Genomic DNA, 25007 nt, shown 5'->3' on the forward strand with positions numbered 1-25007 from the left:
CTGTGTAATATCATTATACTAATGTCCATTATTTTTAACAAATGTGCCATGCTTATATAAAATGATAATTTTGAACAAAGAGTAGAATAAGATCTCAGAAAACAAATTTATGTGTGCATAAGTATTGTTTAGAGTAAAACATAGCCACAATTGAAGTACCCACTTAGTATACGATAGAATTTTCATATATTCTTTCTCTCAGATATGATATAACCATTATGATTAGATGGGCAAGTATTTTTTTAAGTTTGCCTGCATGTATGTAAGTATAGCACATGTGTGCCTCCCACAGACCAGAAGAGGGCATTGTATCCTCTTGAACTGGAGTGACAGCTGGACGGAAGCTACCATGTGCATGCTGGGAACTGAACCTGGTTCCTCAAAAGCAGCAAATCTTTTAACACCAAGCCATTTCTCCAGCTTCTACAGAGTGTTTTTAAAGGCTTAAGGAAATGCTATACAATCATTTGTTTTAAAATATTATGAGGCAAGCATGCCTGTATCCAAATATGTTGAAGATTTGGGCAAGAGGATCTTGAGTTCAAGACACACACACACACACACACACCCGCTACACTGAGAGTTCAAAGTTGCCTGAACATCCCTAAACTCAGTCTTAAGAGAACCAACACACACATGTACATACACACACAGTTGGTAATTAACATGATGTTGTAAAATACACAGATTAAGAAGAATAACTGATCAGGGAGATAACCCAGTGGGGAGTTATGCTGCACAAGCATACAAAACTGACTTTGGATCCCCAGCACCCAAGTGAAATGCTGGATGTGACCACACACACCTGTAACCCCGGAGCTGTGCAGGAAGCACAGAGATAGAAGGGTCAGACTTGCTGGCTACAAGCCTAGCCCCAGTTTCAGTGAAAGACCCTGTCTCAAAGGAATAAGTCATCCTCTGGCCTCCTCATATTGCACGTAGTATGTGCGCACAAATACACAAAACCAGAAATATTCTAGGGGTGTGCTCAGTAGTAGAGTGCTTGTCTAGTGTGCATGAATTCCTGGATTGGAGTCCCAACACTGGAAAAAGAAAAACAGAAGCCAAGTGGTGGTGGCACACAACCTTTAATCCCAGCACTCAGGAGGCAGAGGCAGGCAGATCTCTGTGAGTTTGAGGCCAGCCTGGTCTGCAGAATAAGTTCCAGGGCAGTCAGAGCTGTGTAGAGAAATTCTGTCTCAAAAAAGAAAAACAAAACAAAAAGAACTAAAAACATATGCACTCAATTGTCAGTAATAAAGTTTGGAGTTAGTTGCATGGTTTAGGATAGAGTATTTTCCTAACATGCGTGCATCAGTCCCTAGTACACATGTGTACACACACATACACACCAACACCAACACCATGAGTCTTTCTGGCTCTCCAAAATGTGTTTGGAAAATGATATAAATGTGTAAGTATGTTTTAAAATTTTATTATTTCAGTAAAATACAATAAAATGTACTCTTAGCAGTTTTTAAATACAATCCAGTAGCTTCAAATATATTCATATTGTTGTTCAATCATCACCATCCATTTCCTCTAGAACTCATTGCATCTTCAAACCAAAATACTATATACATTAAACAGTTAATACCATACCTTCTCCCTCTAGACTTTGAAAGTCAGCATTCTACTTCTGCTTACAGTAGAGTTTAACTATTGTGAACACCTCAAGTGAGTGAAGTCACTAACTCGACCGCATCACTTAGTGTGTGCTACGTGTTCATCCCTCTTGTCAGGTTTTTCTTTTTATAAAATATATGTACCATATTTACATTTTTATTCATCTTGACTATTTAAACTAGTGGTTCTATAACAGATATACAAATATTTCTTAAAGACCCTTTGGGGCTGGGGAATGCCTCAGTCATTAACATGTTTGCAAGTATGAGGAATTGAGTTTGGATCCCCAGTATGCATGTAAAGAGAGATGTGGAATATCACACATAATGCAGGCTCTGGGGAAATGGAGTGTAACAGGAAGATCCCTTGGGCTTGCTGGACAGCCAGTCTAACCAAATAAGTGAGCTCCAGATTCAGTGAGAGACCCTGCTCTAACATAGGGTGGATATTGATTGAGGAAGACACCAGGCATCCATAACATGTGCGTGCGCCCACACACGAACACAAAACAAGTGTGCATATATACTTACCCCACACAAAAAAATCCTGTACTTAAATTTCTTTATTATATTTATTATACCTGTAATAGTCAGAGGACAACTTGTGAGGATCAGTTGTTATCTCCTTCTACCCTGTGGATCCTATGGAGGCTGTTAGACTTGCCACCAAGCACTTTTACTTGATAGACCATCTCACTGGTCCTAAAGTTTTTTGTAATATACCCAGACGTGCTATTTCTGGATCATATGGTAATTCTGATTTACTTTAATTTTGAGGAATTACCACATACTGTTTTTCTAACAGCTTTGGAATGATTTAACTGGCAAGCAATTGAGACCAAGCATAAAACCTTGAACAATTTTATGGTCAAACTAATTCTGAGCAAGTATTCAGGAATTGAAAATTAGCTGATTAGAGAGGAGATGATACAGTAAAACAGACTAGGTAGATAAAACACTAAGACTCCAGACCTTGTGCACAGTTTCCTACCAACAGTGCTTAAAGGGTCCAGTTCTTACATTCTTACCAACATTTCTTTTAATTCTGGCTTCAAGGAATGACTTAAGAGAGAGCACTCTTAAATTGTTGAGAAAGGTTGAGAAGTGATGTGACTGTGGCCCCACAAGACGGCTCTACCCTTGTTCATGCAGCTTGATACAAGACTGGCACTGGTCCTCCTGATAATACTGCCTCTGAAAATAGTAGGCAGAATGTCTCTACCTTGAAACAGTGGGTGTTCCACACCTTGACCTTTTTGCCAAGAATTGGTGCATTCCTAGATACAGATTTTAAGTCAGAGATGTGCATTTTTACAGGTTCTGTTGTGCGATGCCTGGTTGTCCTGAGAGGGACACCATTGGTAGTTATCTCCCTCCGGAGTATGTGCCTCTACCAGCATCTTTCCTCACACCCTTGGAAAACCCATGTGTGAGAGCCTTATAAGGCCTCTCCTAGGCTAATAAACGATCTTGATGTGATTATTCCTGAGTTGAGACTTTGTCATGTATATATTTTGATTGTTTATATTTAGCAAATTGCCTATTGGTAATTCCCGCTATTTCCTTGAGGTTTTTTTCCTTTTTATTTGCTCAATTTGTGAATAGTACCTGTTGACTAATACAGGTTAGTCTAGTTTTTAACATTTGTGTTGTTATTTTTAATCTTTATTGTAGAATAATTTTCAATTTAGAGAAAGGTTCCACACACAACAGAGAGTTTCTGTGAGTAGTATATCCACACTTGCCTGTTCGTATCAGAAAGTTATAAACTAATTATAAACTACAGCAAATTGGTCAGAACTGAGAACCAAGAGTGGCATGGAGCTGTTGGCTAACGCACACATTTTAGTCATTTTTGTCAGGTTTATTAAGTTATTTTCAACTCCAGGATCCTATCTAAGATACCAGTGTTGAATAACTATTATTTTGAGGTTTGGATGAATGGAATTAGCCTATTGAAAACAATAGTAATGTTACAGCAAGTTTGAGTATGAACTAAAAAAAAATACATTTATTTTATACATGGGTCTTAGTCTATAATGTATGCATGTATGAATATGTAAACAACTGTTAAATGTGAGTACAGAATAACAGTTAGAAAAGACGCTGAGAAAGGGCACCATTGGGTAGTGAGGAAGAACTGGATGCAGGCAAAAGGACGTGTGAGTCATGAAGAGGATATAAAGCTAATTTAAAGCTAATTGTTTTCCTAAGTTTCAACTGTGTTGGTTTATTTTGTTTTTTGGGTTTCTTTTTTTTTTTTGGTTGTTGCTGTTTTGGGGTGTGTGTGTGTGTGTGTGTGTGTGTGTGTGTGTGTAAAACTGAAAGACTGAAAATGTAAGCCGTGTTCTGTGACTTCAGAATGGCTGCTCTAAGTTCATTGAGATGCATAGAATTTGCAACTGGACTAGTGTGTATATGAGTAGCTACTTTAATCTATCTGTAATATTTTTACTTGAGTCATTACAATAAAATCTTATTTTAAAAAAATAATTACACAGTTTATATAAAATGTCTACTTTTGTGATATTCTTTGTACTTCTAGCTCACCTTTCTCCACTCATTCATGAGTTACACATTTAGAATTGCATACTTACTTTGTTTATAGTGTGCAGAAGCCTTAAACAATTACATAGTAAAATCTGCATGGTTTTGGTTATCAGTTCTTGGCCACTGTTCTTCAGAAGACTTTTCACTTTGTTTTTTGTTTGCTTGTGTTTGTTCCATGGTATTTCACACTGTTTTTAATACTTAAATGTTTAACTTGTAGCTGTGCGGTGGTGGCGCATGCCTTTAATCCCAGCACTCGAGAGGCAGAGCCAGGCAGATCTCTGTGAGTTGGAGGCCAGCCTGGGTTACAGAGTGAGTTCCAGGAAAGGGGCAAAGCTACACAGAGAAACCCTGCCTCAAAATACCAAAAAAAAAAAAAATTAACTTGTGTAGTATACTTTTGTTTATGCATTTTCAGAGGACTTTAATTTTTCAGTTGGACCTGGTGATACACACCTGTCATCCTAGCACTTGGAAGGTAGAGACAGGAAAGTTATCACAAGTTTGAGGCTAGCCTTGTCTACATAGCATGTTTCAGGCTAACCAGAGCTTTACAATGAGGCTATCTCAAAAACCCAAAGCAGAAAAACAATTCTATAATTCTTTACTGTCTATAATTACATCTCCTGGTCTCACTCACCATTCTCTATTTCTAGCTCCAATATTCATATAGTCTTTCATATATACTTTCACAGTAAATTCACTTCTAAAGGTAGATTTTCTGAAATTTTTATTAAAAGTAACTAATCTTAGAGCTTAATTTGGGAAATAAGAGGTATATATAATTACCATGTTAAAACATCACATTTATCACGGGCATGGACTAACAGTTCTATTAATACGTCACTATTATAAGCTTGAAGCTTTAAAAGTATTTGGGTGTTGTCTTTTTGCTTTTTAGGTTCTCTTTGGAAAAGTCAAGAAAATTCAACCTTGTATGGATAAAAACAAAGTTTCTCTGGATCCTTCTCCTAACTTTGATTGCCACATGTCAAGAAATATGCCTTCTCTGAAAGATACCATTGAGCTACAAGCCTACAATTCAATGGTATGTTAATGCTAGCCTTTATTTGATGACTTAAAGAACACATATTTAGTTCAGAAACTATTTTAGGTGCCATAGACTTAGTCCCTAAGTCAGCTATCAACTTCTCTTTTGAACAAGGCTTCTCAATAGCATAACTACAATCATTTCTATTTCAGAGTCGCTGAAAGTAAATTTCAAATATTTTGCCATTAAAAAAAGAGGTGATGGTGGATCAGGTGATAGATACTTTAAGGTAACTTGATTAATAACTCCATTCTGATATATATCAGAGCATTACATCAGGCCTGAGGAGATGGCTTAGTTGATAAAGTGCTTGCCTTGCAAGTAGAAAAAGACCTGAGTTTAATCCCCAGAACCCATGTTTAAAAAAAAGAAAAAAACACACAAGTAGATGTAGTGCTATGTGCGTGTAATCCTAGTGCTAGAGAGGCAGAGAAAGAGGTACCCAGGGCTCACTGGCAGCTAGCTTGGTAAATTCTCATCTGTGAGACACCCTGTCTCAAAAAGGGGGGCACTGAAGAGTGACACCCAAGGTTGACCTCTGGCCTCCACATTTACATGTTACTGCACATACATGTGTACAGCAACAGAATTCACACTAAACCCTATAAATATGGCCAAATATGTATCAATTAAGATGACAGTATTGATTATACTTTGGAAGAGGTCAAAGGAAAGCTTTATGAATTAACCATTAAGTAAAAGAGCAGTTTATTACACTTTAACACTTTGTACATCTTAATTTATAATAGAATAGTGAATTTTATATTTTATAAGTGAAAATAACTCTATTAGAAGTATATGCATAAGTTGACATATGGAAAAGTATTAATATTTATTATGTTGGACTTGAAATAGGTTTCAGAACATACGCAAAGCATTTTTACAGAAAATACTACTTACTTTAAAACAGTAATATGCTTCTACCAGTATTAGTAGCTTCCAAGTAAAAATATGTGGTGGGAGGAAGAAAAGGAATTTTATATATCCTTAACAAAACTAAGGTTAAAGATGATAGAGGGATGTTACAGTTGTTGTCTTCTCAAAGAAAATATTCAGAGACAGTTAAAAGTTTATTTAGCAAGCAAGGCAAGCACCCTAAAGAGAGATGGAACTGGACTGTCTCAGAGCAGGGCAGCAACACTGGGTTCTATGTTGCAGGTTTTTTTTAGTTTTGTGACTATTATGAGGTAAGTGCCATTTCATAGGCTAATCATACTGGAACCCTTCATCAAAATCAAGAGTAAATGGTTTATAATGAAGCCATGATCCTTCAAGATGTAGTCCCCTCTGTTATTTCTCATGTGTGGGAAACTTCCCTGGTGCCTTAGGTTTTGACATAGAAGGAACAACCGCTGCATCCTTAAGGTCGTTTAAGCACAAAGCAGCATTTTGACTACCAAGAGGCAGAGCTATGGAGATAGCAGGGGGTTTTTGCTACTTTTTGTCTAACTCCTTTTTGAGATTAATCTTAACTCCACTGCAAAGCTGGGGCCAGGGTTTTACAATAGTTTTCTTTTCTTATGTCTTTCAGGTGTACTTCTATGAATATGATTTCTTTTCAAGGCCAGTAGATAAACCTAGACAGTGTCTTCCATATGCAGTAGTAACAGTAAAATTTATTGGTCAAAAGGCAGGTAATGGACAACTTATAACATCGCTGAGATTCCCATCCACAGGATTTCCTAAGAGGCTTGGTAAGATACAATCTTATTCTTCTTATTCAACTGTGCTGGTCTTAAATTCTGAATATTCTAGTACATTGTACATCTCTAACCAAAGTAGTTGTTTTTCCTGCCTTCTGTTTTATATATCTAGGATCATATTACATATTTTTACCTCTTTGTCTTAGCATAGGTTCATGTAATTTTTCTGTATGATAGCTGTTACAACCATTCATTTTTATGGATGGATGGAGAGTATTGCATTCTGTGACTACACTATTGTATTGGAAAAATTTAGGTACCCTTACAACGTCTTACTCCACATTGCTATTTTTATAAGGGTCTTGGTGCTAGTGTGCTAGTTTTACTTGGAGTATATATTAACACTAAGAATGTATAGCTTAAACTACAGGTGATGTCATGTGATTTTCTAAAGTGGTTGTATCAGGTGCACAGGGTTATATAATCATTCTATATCTTGGCAATACATAAATTTTTAAAAGTGTCATTTTTAACTAGTCTAATGATTATTATATGTTAGATCATTATGAATTTAATTTGTTCCTAATTTTTAGTGATACTAAAGAATCTTTTCATCTTTGCCAGTATTTAGTTCCATTAAACTTTCTCATGTTTTGTGTTGCTGTAGTAGATTGCTTCTGATTTTGGCTTTCGTCCAGATGCTAACAAGATTAGGGTCTCATGGTAGATTAATTGGCCAGTTGAATTCTCACTTTGTGTGTGAATATATGAGATAAATACATACATTATATAATATATGTATGTTATATATATATATGTGTGAGTATGCCAATACCCCCGCATTATGCATATGAGGTCAGAGCAGGATGTCCAGTGTCTTTGTCTATTAGTTCTTCTAATTGCCCCAGCATAGGATCTCTCACTGAACTGAAAGTTTATCTTACCAGCTATCCTGATAACCCCTCTTGGGATTGCCTGTCACTGGGGTTAAAGGAGTGCACAACCATTTGTGGGTGTTAGAGATTCAACCCAGGTGCATATGGTTGAAGACTGAGCACTCCTAATAACTGACCCATCTCCCTAGCCCCAAGCCACTTCTCTGAAATGTATGCTCTAAACTTTTATACACACTTAAATTGAGGTGGGTTTTTTTTATTGATTTATGAAAGCTGTTTTTTATGTCAGCTATTGGATCTTAGATCACGTAAGTATTAGAACTATTTTCTCTGACTTTGTGATTTTTGTCTTGTATTTTTTAATCTGTGGACAGAAACATGTTATGTGTTTTCTTGAGTCACAGTCTCATTCTGCAACCCAAACTAGTCTGGAGCTCTTGTCATATCAAGGTGGCCTGGAATACACAGTGATCCCTCTGTTTTATCCTCTCACCACGCCTTATATGAACTTCCTGATATGAGATACATTGTTATATTAAGATAACTGATGTTAAATCTGTCCTATTTATGAACGTTTTCCAAAGTAAATGAAGTTTTTAAAAAGTTGATAGGACCAGGCATGGTGGTACACACTTTTAATCCTAGCATTCAGGAGCAGAGGCACACAGATCTCTGAGTTCCAGGCCAGCCAGGGCTAATAGTGAGACCCTATCTCAAGAAAAGAAAAGGAGAAAAATTAAAAACTCCCTAGGTTTGTTTCACCATTTTAGTCTTCCCCTTCCTGGAAATATCAACCACTTCGTTTTCCATTGGCACATCCAGTTTATGAGAAAATCACCTTGCCCACTGGTCTGCAGTAACACCCCTGTGGTACGTCAGTCAGCAGCAGGTACTCTAGAAACTGCCTGGTGCCTTGTGCTCGTGTTTGAGTCATCCTATCAATATCTACCACAGTACCTGTCTCTTAGAATTTTGGTTGTGTTTAATTGGTTCTACACATTAATTTGTAAAAGGAAAAAAAGACTTAAATTTTCTAGTCTGTTAACATTTCATTTCTTTTCAACATTTTAATTTTGTGATTTTTTTCTACAAATTTCTAAATGTCCTTCAATAAATACCACTTCACTTTCCTTTTTTTTAATTGTTTATTTTTATTTTATGTGCATTGGTGTTTTTCCTGCGTGTATGTCTGTGTGAGGGTACCTGATTCCCTGGAACTGGAGTTACAGACAGTTGTGAGCTGGCGTGTGGGTGCTGGGAATTGAACCTGGGTCCTCTGGAAGAGCAGCCAGTGCTCCCAACCACTTAGCCATCTCTCACTTCACTTTCAATAAATAACTTCACGCTCTGGTTATAGAATAATGAGTGTGTGTGTGTGTGTGTGTGTGTGTGTGTGTGTGTGTGTGTGTGTGTGTATTTATCTGTGTGTACACCCATGCCATGGTTTGCACAGGGAGGTCAGAGGATAACCTCAGGTGTTAGTCCTAGCCTTTCCATGCTTTTTGAGACAGTGTCTCTTATCAACACTGTGGGACTATGAGCTTCTGGGAATTTTTTGAATCTGCTTCCCATCTTGTCCTTAAAATTTAAGGGGGAAGATCAGTAAGTCTGATATCAATTGTGACATTTTTGTAGATGCCCTTTTTCATATTTTTGTTTCTAGATTAATAAAAGTTAGATTTTGTCAAATGCTTTTTATCTCATTTAGTCCTGACACATACCTTATGTGTTCTACTCTGCTTCTTACAATTTTGTTGAAGAATTCTTTCTTTGTATTCATAAGAGCAGTCTATAGCTTCCTTGAGATTTTTTTTGTGTGGCTTTAGTATAAGGATAGTATGATCTCCTGCAATGAGTTGAAGTGTTCTATTTCTTCTTTAACTTTGTGCAGAATTGCTACTAATTTTTCAACCAGTTGACACTTGTGAAGCCATCAAGTCTGAGTTTTTAAGTAGTGTATTAATTAGTGATTTTCACTTACCTGCAGGTCAATATCACAGCTTCCTAAACTATGTCATATAATCAAATGTGAGAGTCATGAAAAAAATGGCAGCAATAAAAAATTGATGAGCTTATAGTGACCAAAAGTTAACTCAGAATCAAACAAGTGAGTCCAGGGTTTGTCTGACAATGCTTACCTGTGGTGTAACTTCTTGCTGCTATAGTTCACACACACATATGTGCCTTTTGCACTGCACATACCATACACCATTCAGTACCAACACATGCTGCCTGAGACTTTGACCGGGATTTCGAAGCATAATGGCTCAATTATAGAAAAAAGTTTTTACAGTTTCTCTATTGTCATTCCTCAGCATTATCAAATTAGTATAGCTTTGGATTCTGTTATGCTAGAATGTATGATTTTAAAAATTGCTGTCATCTATAAATGAATTGAACTTGTAATTAAAACAATTTCCAACAATTTCAGAAATGACTGTCAACATAGTCCTATTTTGTACTACATATTTATGGAAAAGAACTTTCTCACCATTGATGATTATAAAATTAACCATCAATTAACTCTTAACTGGAAATACTATCTTAGAGTACCAGTCAACCACCATTTAATTTTCATTTAAAAATAAGCATATCCATCTCATTTGAATACAAATTTGCTTTTATGTAAATTTAATATATGACAAAACTATGTCAAAGAACTGTTGAAAAGCAAGTTTATTCTTTATTACTGGTAAGTGATTTGTGTACCTACTTTATTTATAGCTTCATATCTGGAGTCAAGTGAAAATTTCTCAAGACAAAAATGATCACAATTACTTCTTAAGCTTTTGGCTAAGATCAAGTGTAATGTCTCTTTTTAGCAATTTAATATCTGATATATCCTCTATCCAAGGATAGTTGCCAGTTGGATGGAGAGGGGATGAGGAAGGTAAATGTGGGAGTGAAAATCACTAAAAATTAAACACAAAATGAACAAACCTTCCTATACATTTTTATTTATGTAGGAACTTGTTCATTTAGTTTTCCTCACATAATACATTAACTTACAGTTCTTTATAATACAGAATTCCTCTAGAGGTTGTTTTACTTCTTTAGGATCAGTAATAAGTTTTTTTTTTGGTTTTTTTTTTTTTTTTTTTTTTTTAGTAATAAGTAATTTGACTCTACTGATTAGGGCCTTTTTTCACATGTTTTGTTTTGTTTTGATAAGGTCTTGTTTTTTGGGGGTTTTTTTTTTTTTTTTTTTTGGTTTTTCGAGACAGGGTTTCTCTGTGTAGCTTTGCACCTTTCCTGGAACTCACTTGGTAGCCCAGGCTAGCCTCGAACTCACAGAGATCCACCTGGCTCTGCCTCCCAAGTGCTGGGATTAAAGGCGTGCGCCACCACCGCCCGACTAAGGTCTTGTTGTTAAGTAAACATTTTTCATCCCAAGTGTTTGGATAAAGGATGTTCAGTCTGTGTTACTTCCAAGATACTTACTATACTGTGTCTACAGATTAAGAGTTTATAGTACTTTTTCTCCCTGCTTTAAAATTTTTTATATTTTATTTATGTGTGTGTTGACATGCATGGCTCACACCTGCAAGTCAGAGGACAAGTTTCAAGAGGTGGTTTCTTCCACAACTGTGTCCTGGGGATTGAACAGGCTATCATCAGGCTCGGTGGCAAACACCATCCCCCTGAGCCATCTCTTCTGACCCTCCCCTACTTTAATATCTCATTGTCATTTGCTGCCTTTTTTTTTCCCCATGGTAAAAGGAAAAGAAGCAAGGTGATAGCAGGTAGAGACCGTTTTCCCTCTAGTGCGTAGATGCTGCCATGAAATATTGAAAGTTAGTATAAGGAATAATCTGAAAAAGAAATGTTTTCCTATTTAATATTTTCTCTCTATTTTTACAACAGGGTAGTTGAGGCCAGTCTCACACTCAGTAGCTAAGGATGCATGACCTTTAGCTGCTGAGCTTCTTGCCTCCGTCTCCCAAATGCAAGGATTACAAGTGTGTACCCTCACACCTGGCTTTATGCAGTGCTGGAACTTGAACTCAGAGCTTCCTGCTTATTAGCTGATAGCACATTTACCAACTGAGCTATATCCCCAGCCATCTCTTTTTTATTGTATATTTATTTTTGTATGTTAATTGCAGGGTGTTTGCCCACCAACCCCACAGTTCCCCAGAGTTTTCTTGAGTGAGACCAGAAGGAAACATTAGATAGAAGAATTTAGATTGTGGAAATAAACAGAAAATAAAGGATAGCCTTGAGAGGGCCTGGAACCTATTCCAACAGGCCCTGACTGTCTCTGCCCTAAGGCATTTATAGAAATGACAAGGGGTGGAGCAAAAGACCTCCTCCCAGCACAGCCAAGTGCAGACCATATCAGACGCCTGCACTCAGGCCCGTCTCTCTATGCAGACCTGCTGAGTAAAGCCACGAGGAACCTGAAAACAGGCTCCCACAGTTAATGTACTCACATGTGTGCCAGGCATGTATATGAAGATCATAGGACAACGCGTAGGACTTAGTTTTCTCCTTCTCTCTCTTCCTCCCTGGTCTCCTCCCAGGGACCAAATTCAGGTCATCAATCTTGATAGCAAGCATTTTTACCCAACGAGCTATCTCACTGTTCTCTCCAGCTTTCTGTTGTAATATTTATAATTTTTATTAATCAAAATTCACTTCTTATCAAATAAGTTTTTTTAAGTTAAGTTGCTTAGACTATGGTTATATTTTACATTGCAACATTTTATTCCTTATTGATTTGTTACTTATTTTCTTATCTCTCTGCTTTTTGTGCTTAGAACAGATAATCTCCATTGAGCTATTAAAAGAACTCTCAGTTAAAATTGCTCATGACATATTTTTGTATTTATGTTTCCACAGAAAGAGCATGTTCTCTGAGTAACTGTACAATTGCCAAAAGAATTGGAAAAGGAAAAGATGCTACAGTCATCTTTGAGCACTTCAGGAAACCTGTCGATCCATTTGTTCAGGAAAATTGTCCATGCAAAGCACTAAATTCCGAGATGGGTCCTTCCAACTCAGATGCTTCTAGTTCTTATGGAACTGTGCAAAATGGAAACAGTTCTATGTTTGAAGCATACAGTGGACAGATAGATAATTCATCAGAAGTTAGAGATGCTTCTCAAGTACACACACACAATTCAGATATTTCTTTCATGCCCACTGCTAACGCAGCAAGTGGTAATGGTGACCTGTTTAGTGTGACATATCTTAGAAGTATTTTAAGTAGTATTTCTGCTGTTCTTCCTTCTCAGAGCAGTACTGGCTCAAGTACAGTTATTACTTCAAAACTTATTAAGGACCCAAGACTGATGAAGAGAGAACAAAGCATGAGAAAACAAAATAATTCTGCAGGTTTAAGTGATGCTTTGCCATTTGATCAGAGTGTGGGTCATGGTAATTCAGAAATAAAGCTGACATGTATGCCAGCTAGTTCCGTCTCTTCACCTGAAACTGCCCCTGCTGGTAATGCTGTTACTGATTGTTCAGATGCCACTTGCTTCAGATTCTCTTCTGAAAGTTCCTATTGTCAGACTCACGATATGGGCTCAAAGGATTGTGATTGTACAGCATCTAGTAAAATTGCTATTACAGAACAATGTAAAGAACAAAACAGTTTTTCCTTCCCTCATTATTTACCAAATGCATTTTCAGATATTGGGAAACAAAAATACAATGAAGAAAAGGCCCAGAGAGCCCAAAAGGGAAGCAACACCCCAGTTTTAACTAAGCAAAGCAATGAGACACAGAAATCCTGTGAATCAGGAAAAAATACTTCTAGTAAAGACTCTCCGAGTCACATCTCTAAGGCATTGTGGTCTTCTGATTTAAACGATATATATAAGGTTGGTCACCAGATGTCTACACTCTTCCCAGTCCAGAAGAAAGGAAGCCTAGATGAATACATGCAAAATACTGGAATGGTGAGAACCTTCATCAGCCCAGAGGACAGTTCTAAACATGTTGTAAACCAAACTTGGTGGAAAGAAACTGTTAATTATTTTACAAATGAAACTAAAAGTAGCCCAATTGATAATTGCATTACACTGCACCAGGAACACAAAGAAGATGAAAATCTTAATCCTTTAAGGGGAAATTGTGAAAAAATACCAGTTACTCATAAGTTACAAATGCCCACATCTCCCATATCTACCACAAAGGATAAAAATGAACTAGATGATGCAGCACTGGAATTAGAGTATAATCTTACTCCGAATATAGGGTGCCTTTCACAAAAGCATCCTCACTACTCTTTGGAGCACAAAGATAATATTCATACAAATTTTGCCATGGCTCAAGGGCTAATAGAATTGAAAGCAGTACAAAATAATCAGAACTTTATTAACATGACTGATACTTTCCAGGAAGCCAAAGATGTTCCCCTGGCCAGAGAACAACTCATTGATAGAGTTATTTCATCGTCTGCCATTGACGTATCTCTTGACTGTTCAGGTTGCAACATAGTTGGAGAATGTATGTACATCCAGAGGGAAAATGAAAATGAGGCGGTGTCATTGTATAACCTTCAAAAAGATTGCAGAGGAAGTTCTCATATTAAAGATGACGTGCAGGACCACAGCCTGTCTTCCGATACAGAGTTGAGCTCTGATCTGAATTTGAAAATTAATTTGCAAGAACAAAGAGATGATGGAAATCCAAATAAGACTAAAGAGAAAGATAGTGCTGCTTCATCTCCAGAGTACAATACAGATAACGTAAATGAGAGTGAGAATATAGTTGAAATGAAGGAAATTAAGAGTAACACCAAAGGAGAAGTTTTGAATTCTGAAGAATGTTCCACATTTAATGCAGTTTGGGGAAAGAAAGGTAGACCAGCAAAAACTACATCATCAGATAGTGAAGATAGTATGGCTGCCATAAAACAAAAACATATACCAAATGATAGAAGAAGTGTGGAACACTTGATGTCCACATTTCCAGAAATAGAAGGTTCTTCAGTGTGTGTAGCTTCAAATGCTACAAAACAAGTAGTTGGTACTACTGTTCTTACGCTAAGCACAGATTGTGGGGATCATCAAAAACACCAGTTAAACAAAACTTGTTCCTCTGAGATTTCAGATTTAGGTTTAGTAAAACATGGCATTTCTGATGGTGAAATTGATGCTGATAAAGATAAATTACAAGACTTAGACCAGTTAATAACTGAGAATTCAGTTCTTCAAACTTTTGAATTGGGTAGTGAAATTGAAGTAGAACTTGAAGAATGTAATGATGCTTCTGTGTTGCAAGAAAATATACATAGCCATGGAAATGTTCTTTGTGAAGAATTTGAGTTATATGAGACCCTGAAGTCCCGGATTGATTGGAAAGGCCTGTTTGGACACAGTTATGAAGAGATGGAAACCTCAAGTTTTGCAAGAAGGGAAGGTACTGATCCACATCATTCTACTGACTGTAATTGTGTTTCTTTCTCTTCACAAAAAGACAAAAGAGAGTTCCACAACCCAATTTTTCTTCCAGATCTACAAGTTACAATTACAAATTTAATTAGTCTGAGAATCAGACCCACTGATGATTCTGTAGAGTTGAAAGAAAATTTTTACAAACATGTAACTGAACCCACAGAAGCAGAAGCAGATAAGGAGAAGGCATTTGGATTTGGCATTTATTCCCAACCTTCTGGAGAAAATTCAGGTTTTTCATGTGAAAATAAATTTGGTAATTCAGTGCAAGAATCAGGACATGTGGGCAAATCTGGAATCTCCCATTCTTCCAACTCGAGTCATAATACACATGTGAGTCATAATACACATGTGAGTCACATATCTGGAAAACCAAACAGTGACTCTTTGTCTACTCTACCATCTAATGTCACAGTAATCAATGATAAGAGTAAATGTCCCACAAAATCCAAACCTGACTTCAGTGACACTAGAAATAAAAAAGACGTGGAACCAAGAAATAGCAAAAGAAGCCTGCATGCATCTTCTAGGGGTCAGAATATAACCCGTAAAGATTTAAGGCAGCATGAAACTCATGAGAAGAGGAGGAAGCCAACAAGTCATGACTCTTTTGAACATTTTTCTTCCCTATCCCAAGGACGAATTAAAACATTTTCACAGTCAGAGAGGCACATTAGGAATGTACTGAATATTCTAAATAATGAAGCATCTTTATGTAAAAGTAAACATCTGTCCAGAAAACTGGACAAAGCTGTTCTTCACTTAAAAAAAGCTCATAGAAGAGTTCATACATCTTTGCAGCTTATATCTAAAGTGGGGAAAAAGGGAAAGGGCCCATTACCAAAAGCATATGCAATAATATGCAATAATTTCTGGGAAAGTTGTGATCTTCAAGGTGATAGTTGGATGTCTGAAAGAAGATACTCTACTAGGCATTTTTTATCCAAAAGAAGATACGACAAACAGGAAGAGAAAAGATTATTAAGATTTGATTTTGATGAATCATTGGCCCCGGTATCAAAGCACAGATCTTATAGAACAGACAGAGAAAGAATTGCAGAGTGCCTTTCCAGCGAAATTATGTCTGGCCATGTCTCCGGTAGTCTTACCACTTTCCATGTGAGAGAATTTTGTGATGAAGAACAACTTCATGAATCACAGTTACCCCTAGCCTATACCTCCCAGAGTATAAATCAACTAGAACACACTAATAGCATTGGGAGAAATGCAAGCTCTTCTGAACTTGAGCATTTTTCTGAAACCAGTGGATATATGCTTTACCCAGATGAAACACTAATTGAAAAAGAGTATCAGACTGATACACGGTTATCTAATAGTGACTCTGCAAAGCTTGAAAACCATTCAACATGTAATATTAAGGATATAACAAGAGAAAATAATTCTGAAGATAAAACAGTGGTATGTGAAAGTAATTCAGTGTCTTTAAGTTTTATAAAAGAAAACATAAGTCATAGTCGAGACAAAAGTTATGATGTCACTTTTAAAGCTAACACTGACATACTTGTTTCAGTTGTAGACTCAAATAAGAAGCGATTTTTAAATGATGGTATCTGTGAACAAGATAACCTTGTATGTGATGGTACTAGAAATGGGGAAACAATTTTTCCTGTAGGAAAGTGTACAGTTCTTACGGAGATCACACCACACATTCCTACAGGAAATACAGCAAACAGAAGGGACACTATTCCTCCATTGTCACCAAGTCTAGTAACAGCTGGTGAGGAAGAATCTTCTATGGGGGAGAATGAACTCTTTCATATAAAGGAGAATGAGGTGAATATTGCTAACCAGTATAAATTGGATCTAACACCAGTAACTGAAGAAATTTGTAAGAAAAATACAAAGAAACTATCTTCCAGTGATAGCTCTCTGCTCTTAAAAGAGAATGTAAAGGGTCCCTCAAAAACATACGTTGCAAAATACATTGAGGAAGAAAAAATGAGAAAATTTGAGCAAGCAGTTTATGAAAAAATGATTACTGAAGGATCAACTGTAATAATTGGGTATAAACATCAGAATAAGATCCTAAAAGAAGAATCCTTCTACTTATCCAAGAAAATAAATAAAAACAACTTGACTGGTTCTCATCTAGGCATTAAAAATTCCACTCTAGAGACAGTTACCTTGAAAAACATTCTTAATCAGCTTAGTAAAAGACAGAAAGCAGGGCAAATTAAGCAACTTAGTAATTACTCTCCGGCTGACTGTCCCTCCAAACCAACCACTGCAGGAACCAATCATAGGCCTGTTGTCCATGAGAACTCTGAAGTCACTGCTCCTCCGAAGAAGCCTCTGTCACACATGCAGGAATTACAGGAAGAACGTCGCTTAGCTAATTACACATCTCGTATGACAGAACTGTCTCAGATTTTACAGAGAGCAGATAAAGCAGCATCTTCGCAGATTTTAGAAGAAGAGTCTAAAGTTTGTCACAATATTCTCCCTTTATTTGTTGAAGCTTTTGAAAGAAAGCAAGAATGTTCACTTGACCAAATCCTGATTTCAAGAAAGCTGTTGGTAGAACAGAACTTGTGGAATAACTGTAGACTGAAATTGAAACCATGTGCTGTTGATACTTGGGTAGAACTTCAAATGGCAATGGAAACTATCCAGTTCATTGAAAACAAAAGAAGATTCTTAGAAGGTGAACCAACATTCCGAAGTTTACTGTGGTACGATGAGAGCTTGTACAGTGAGCTGCTTCCCAGGCCACGTGGATATCAACTGCAGTCCAATTTCTACCCTGCTTTTCAAGGACGATTAAAATATAATGCATTCTGTGAGTTACAAAGTTATCATCATCAGTTAGTTGAATCCTTAACAAAAACAAAACAAGAAAAGAATTCATACTATGCATTCTTAAAATACAAACGGCAGATTAATGAATGTGAAGCCATAATGAACAACTATTCTGATTGCTTTGACTTTTGTCTTTCTGTTCCATTTGCCTCTGGAGTTAACTTTGGAGATAGTTTAGGAGACTTGGAAGCCTTAAGAAAGAGTGTGCTGAAGCTGATCAGTATGCATGGGAGCTCTCCTAAAGTCCATTCTTATCCAGGAAAAGAAGACCATTTGTGGATCATTTTAGAAGTGGTCTCTTCAAAGGTTAGTTTTATCAAGAGCAATGAAGAAATAAGTATCAAAATCTGTCTTTATGGTCTGGAACATATATATTTTGATGCTGCAAAAAGTCTCGTATGGAAAGAGAAAAGCCACTCCTTCCCCAAAAAATATTCTGAAAGGAACAGAGAAATGGAGGAGATGAATGAATGTGCTTTTTCTAAGTGGAAGAAGATCTATGATGTCTTGTCTGAGGATTTAAACAATGAATTAACTCCAAGTATTGGGCTTGAAGAAGATGATACGATTGCTACCAGACAGTCAGCTCTAGTTGGCATGCCAGACTGTAAGCTGAACAAAGCTTGGCTTTCATACCCAGATATTTGTTGTATTAGTGAGATACTGGATCAAGCCAAATCTGCAGACCTAGAGAAGTTACAGGACCTCACTCTCAGATGTACAGTTCACTTAGAAATTTTAAAAAAACACTTCCAGGTGCTACAAAAAGATAACATAGATAATATTTTTATCACTGAAGAAAATGTTTTAGACATGCTTAACCACAACCTTGGAGCTGTCATTTTAAAGCCTGAAGCTATTGAGATTTATATTGAAGCTGCCATGCTCTCAGAAACCATTCACTTTCTTAAAAATTCAATCGCAAAGAAACTACACAACCAGAGGTTTCGAGGTTTGCTCTGGTTTGATTGGTCTCTCCTTCCTGAGCTTGTTGGCTGCCAAAAAGAAATGGCTTCCTTTTCAGTTGATGACAACCAAACAGATTGCCTTTGGAAAGTGATAGAGACTGCTATTTCTCACCTTAAGAAAGAGCTAGGTGTTATCTGTGAGTACAGTGAAGCTGTTAATTGTTCCTATGCTCTACGTTTATTCTCTAGAGAACTTAAGGAACTTTCAGGAGTTAAAAGGCTTCTAAATGCATCTAAGTATTCAATTCCCACATATATTGACTTGGCACCACATATCGCATCTGTAAATTATGGAAACACTGTGGCAGAATTAGAACATAACTACAGCCAGCTTTTTACATTACTCAAAAATATAATGTCTGTCCCTCAGAAAGATTTCGGAAAAATGGTCCATATTATAAAAGTTCTGAAGACAATTGAACATATGAAGATGATAAGTGCTAAAGGTACTAAGTTGTCCACTCATCTCCTCTTTTTCCAAATGCTGCGTAACAGAAGAAACACTTTGCAAATAAACAGAAAAGAGAAGATGGATACTCCCATTATAGAACCTAAAGAGACAGGACAGACACCCTCAGCTGCAGAGGGCACAGTAAAAAGCTTTTCAAGTTCCTCTAAAAAACGACCTGTGACTGTGGACAAATGTGAAGTCTCTGAGGGAAAAGGAAATACTGATGCTGTTTCCATTTGTAAAAAGCAAAAGGTACAAATGTTTTTAGATCAAACTTGAAAATATTCTTGAAAACAAGCTTACTCTAACCAGAAAAGTAGCTTACAGAATACAAAAGTTGAGGTTAAATGATTCATATTCTCTACAGAATTATATAATTGAGATACCTTGCAAATACATAACTTTCAAAGTTTTGTCACTTAGAAAGTATTTCATAGAAGAATAAATTCTAATATCTAATAAGAGGGCAAGTTCATTATTGGGAATGTGAGTTATACCACTCACCAGTTATTTATTGTTTTCTTAAGCCAATGTTGTGAATATTAATAACTAGCTAAAGAAACCTACCTATTTAACCTGTAAGAAGGATAGTGTAGAATTGTTTTTTTGAGACAAAGTTTCTCTGTGTAACAGCCCTGGATGTCCTGAAATCCACTCTGTAGATCAGGCTAGCCTCGAACTCAAAGAGATCCACCTGTCTCTGCCTCCTGAGTGCTGGGATTAAAGGCATGTGCTACAACCACTTGGCAGATACTTTTAATATGTGATTGTCAAAGATTAGAAAAGTCTCATATGAGTACATTTTTCTCAACATTTATACAATATAAAAAATAAAAACTTCACAAAAACCATAGTATATATGCTCTGTGGTTGACTTATTTAAAGATAAGGGGGCCAAATGTTTATCTTTATAATATTGAGGTTTGAACCTAGACTCTGCATATGCTAGGCAAGTACTGTATCTATAGAACTGTGCCTTCAGCCAATTTAAATTGGTGGCCAAGAAGAATGAGAGCAGGATTAAGGGAGGTTATTACTTATGCACACGCACTGGAGAGGGGGATGGGGTAGTTGTTCCAGATCTTAAATATAGGCCTAAGGAATTTGAACTTTATCTTTACATACTAAAGTGTAATGTCATGTGAAATGTGTTGGTTTTTAGGGTTTGGTTTGGTTTTGTTGGTGATTTAAAAGGTAATGAAATTCTGAGTATAGTTCGAAGTGGTAAATCATCCAAGATTAGAAAATGGTGCTGTTTCATAGCATAAGAATGGAAAATGTATGCTGGTTGATAGTGCTAACCCAAAAGTGTTTCAGATTTTGGCATTTTCCAGATTTGGTTATATTTGCACATGTATAGTCAGATATCTTGGTAATGGAACCAAAGTCTAAACATGAAATTTATTTTATCTGGTTGGAAAGATGGCTTAGTGGTTAAGAAATTCATTTTATGTTTCATGTATAACACCCAAAGGTAATTTTGTAGTAATTTGAATCTCTGCTTGCAGTAAAAGGTTCCTGATGTGAACATAACAAGAGTATTGTGCCAGAGCTCAAGCTACTAGATTTTGAAGGCTTTGGGGCTTGGAGATTAGGAGCACTACTCTTATATTTGAGAGATAACTCCTTAGAAAATTGATGGATAGTTGCATATATGTGGTACACAGACATACGTGGAGGCAAAACACCTGTACACATAAAAATAAAAACAAAAAGAATTTGTATATGGGCTGTGGAGTTGGCTTAGCAGATAAAAGTACCTGCCCTGGATCTGGCGATGTGTGTTCTACACTCAGGATCCTAAAGGAGAGAACTAACCCCTGCAAGCCGTCCTCTGACCTCCACAAGCACATACACTCATACAGGTGTCTGCACACCAAATCAAATGGAATGGAATTCATTTCTAAAAAGGCAGAGGGGCTTAGTGACTTGTTCACTAACAAGGGAACAGTAAGTTGGTCATGGGGGCACATGCATGCAGTCACAGCACTGGGGAAGTAGATGAGAAGGATCACAAGACCAACCCGAACTACATGATAAAGTCCTGTCTCACAAAACGTGGAGGGAACAGTCATGAATAGTTTGACTACAAAACTAGTTTTAAACTTTAAAGTATGTGGGCAAGAAGAAGATTGCCAATTTATTTTGAAAGCTGTAAACGTGAACTACTGTAAGTGTAGCGGAACCACTAGTTTTTGAATGGGTGAATAGATTTACATTGTAATGCAGTTTGTCATCACTAATGTAAAACATGGATTTTATTTTTTTTTTTAATAGGTTACCATGAAAGATGTAAGAAACGGAGAAAAGACAGAATCTAAGAATCCAAGGTAGGAGTTGCATCAACCTTTTCATAAAAACTAAGGAAAAATGGGCAAATAATAAAAACAAAAATAATTTGTAGTTATATGTAAATTATTGAATCATACATGTAGCTTAGAAGACAAAAGTGACAGACATAGAAGTTTGTTTTGAATTAAGTGAATTTTTAAGTTGTGGATTTAACATACCAACTAAATTACAAAATTGATTAAAGAGAAATTGCCATCATACATAAATGGAACATTAATTAAAATGTTGTGTATATTACAGACATTCATAATACAAACATTCTGTTTCATAGAAGGACATCCTAACAGTGTAAAATAGAATATCTCAAAGGCTGTTTCTTTAAGCTGAATGAGTGAACTATAGGAAATTCACTATATTGCTTACGTTTTTATCATTTTCTGCTAAGTAGTGCCAGTGGAGTTACTATCTCTCATTTACATATGTAAAATTTGGGGTTGCTCACTATCTCCATTTTTTCCATTTAATGAAAGATAATGAGTAGCAAAATATGAAAAGGAAGAACTAACAGCTTCATTTCTTTCTTGATTTTCCTCTTTTAAAATAATACTACATTTCTAGAATTCTTTTCATAGGATATGTGACTGAATTATTATAAAGTGACATAAAAATGGACTACTAGAGGGTAATATACAGCAAAATAATTAGCTTAGGTTAATAGCTAACTATTTGCTACTTAAAGAATTGAAACTGTAACTTGACAAAATTAATTCTGCTACAAGATCGACACAGATGGCTGACTTCATAGAATGCCTGTCCTCCAAAGGGATAGACCATCTAGGCAGCTGTTAGTCTGCACAGAAAGTCATCACTGGAAATAGGAGAAAGACAAATTACCTGCTCTGGAAACGCAGTTTATATAGCATTAAATGTCAATGTGGGTTGTCATTAAAATGCCTTTTAAGGTTATATTGGTTAAAACATGGGCCTTTTGATTTTCTCAGAGGGAATAGAGACTCTAGGCCAAAGATGAATTCCTCTTACCTCTGGAGAAATAGCACTACTTTTCCTTTCTCAACATACTTGGGTTCTTCATAGTGCCATAATTACCTGATTAAGACTAAACTTAGCCAGGTGGTGACGGCACATGCTGGGGAGACAGAGCCAGGCTGATCTCTGTGAGTTTGAGGCCAGCCTGGGCTACAAAGTGAGTTCCAGGAAAGGCTCCAAAGCTACACAGAGAAACCCTGTCTCAAAAAAAAAAAAAAAAAAAAAAAGTAAATAAATAAACTTACTAAGAATGCCATGTATATTAAATTGGCAAGAATTCTGCAGATCTGCTTTTCTTATTCTCAGAAGATAAATAAAAAGAATGTTTTAATAAGAAAAAGGAGATGGATTGGGTCGTAGGAACCCCAACTAAGGTAGTTAAACCAAAAGAGATGGGGAAAGGGAAGAGATAACTACTCGTGAGTAATGAAGCTTGCCAGTGGGTTGGAAGTATATATGAACTAGAAACTATATTGAATAACTGAATAGTAGTAGTTTCCTACTTTTAAAAGCTTTTATTAAAAATTTTTCAGATCACTTAGCTGTCTAACACAATATTGGGAATGTTTTGAAATGTGAAGTATATCATCTTCCAACATGAACCATATCTGAATTCCAACCAAGAGAGTAAAACTGGAAAGTGTTTTACTTGTATACTCCCAGTGAAATGAGAAAATGTCAATCCTGTGAATTCTTATACAATGAAAATTCAAATGTTTATCTGTTAGAATGTTATGACTATAGCTTTAAAGTTGCTTGAATTTTTGTTATTACTCAATAGGACTTCAGCATCTCATCCCAAAGATGAAAACAAAACAGGAACAAATTCATTTGACAGTCCGAAAAGAGACTCTGCATCTCCAGAAATGGTCCAAAGACAAAGCTCAATACCTGGCTCACTTTCACCTTCTGAAAACATACAAGACACTTGCACACCAAAGTCAGAAAGCAAAGTAGAGCCGACAGATAGCTCATGTGATGTTTCAGAGTATCTCACTGAACAGCAGGAAAACTTAAATATCATAAAGAAAAGAAATGGGAATTTTAGTGCTGCTGAAACAAATGATAAGGAAGACGGTCCTTTAGTAACTTGTGACGAAAAGGATAGAGATGCCACTTGCTCACCTAACAACACACCTGCACAGAAGTTGCATGAAAACCTTACAGATCACACACAGATCTGTCCTTCAAACATAAGAGCAGGAAATGATGACCCTCTTGTGCCTAATGCATCAGCGTCTACTTCCCATTCTGTGAGGGCCAACCACAGCAATCTTGAAATGAATGATACAGGCTTTAAACATGAAGATAATGAAGTACTAGATTTGTCTATTAAAGATTGTCTATCTACCAGCTCTCCAGAACCTGTGTGTATCCAGGAGAAAAGTCCTGTCCTGCAAGTAGATAAAACACAGCTTGTAAAAACTGAGTCACCAGAAATGTGTATAAAAGATGCACTGAATCCCAGTACCACACCATTTGGTTCATATGGGAACTCAGCCCTTGATGTGAATCAAACAGCACAACATACTCTCTCTGAACAGGATGGAGAGAACCCAAAAGTCCTGACTCAGAAAGTTGGTACATCCTGGAACACACCTCCACAGCCCGCGTGTACTGCAGTATATAATTCTTCTGAGCATTCATTTGGAACTTCATATCCATACTATGCTTGGTGTTTTTATCAGTACAGCAGCGGCAGTGGCACTGCTGTTACTCACACGTACCAAGGGATGACGACGTACGAGACACCTCCTCCTCCTCCCATGATGACTACAGTTGCAGGTTCTGTCCAGAACACACATTTTAATCATTCGTACTCTGAACATTTTAGTTACTTTGCTAGGCAGCCGCAAGCAAATGCCTTTATCCCAGGAAATGGCTATTCTCCATTTCCCATGCCTGTTTCTTACAATTATCAACAACCAGTTTATTCACAGTTTGCATCTCATCAGCTGGTACCACAAGCTACATATCCTTATCCTCCTAACCCAGGTGTGCTTCCACAAGTTCCTTGGACTTACGGTGAGTTGGAAGTTTCAATGGAAGATTCATTTTTACTTTTGGCTTTACATTTATGTAAAGGTAGTCACAAGGGATGATAATACAGCAGTTTCTGTTGTAGACTTGTAAAATTGTTCATAAACTGAGCAGAGTTGAATTTTGTTGTAAGCTGCAATTCTAGTCAGAAAACAGAAAAGAAAATTAGTGATATCACTAATACATCCTTCAATAACCATCCATAGGGAACAGCTAAA

At 36.7% G+C, this 25007-nt stretch overlaps 1 protein-coding gene and 1 pseudogene across 3 annotated transcripts in view; both read left to right on the top strand.

Moving 5' to 3' along the window:
* Positions 1 to 25007, top strand: part of Tex15 (testis expressed 15, meiosis and synapsis associated) — a 70850-nt gene that overhangs the window by 43088 nt on the left and 2755 nt on the right. For all 3 annotated transcript variants that reach the window (XM_059244865.1, XM_059244866.1, XM_059244867.1), the window contains 5 exons: positions 5077 to 5223; positions 6758 to 6920; positions 12608 to 19662; positions 21688 to 21740; positions 23531 to 24774. In XM_059244865.1, coding sequence (XP_059100848.1) covers positions 5077 to 5223; positions 6758 to 6920; positions 12608 to 19662; positions 21688 to 21740; positions 23531 to 24774 — 8662 coding nt within the window. The remainder of the gene's footprint in view (positions 1 to 5076; positions 5224 to 6757; positions 6921 to 12607; positions 19663 to 21687; positions 21741 to 23530; positions 24775 to 25007) is intronic.
* Positions 10539 to 10633, top strand: LOC131894768 (U2 spliceosomal RNA; annotated as a pseudogene).

The sequence above is a fragment of the Peromyscus eremicus genome, chromosome 17 (genome assembly GCF_949786415.1).
Source record: "Peromyscus eremicus chromosome 17, PerEre_H2_v1, whole genome shotgun sequence".
Lineage (NCBI taxonomy): Eukaryota > Metazoa > Chordata > Mammalia > Rodentia > Cricetidae > Peromyscus > Peromyscus eremicus.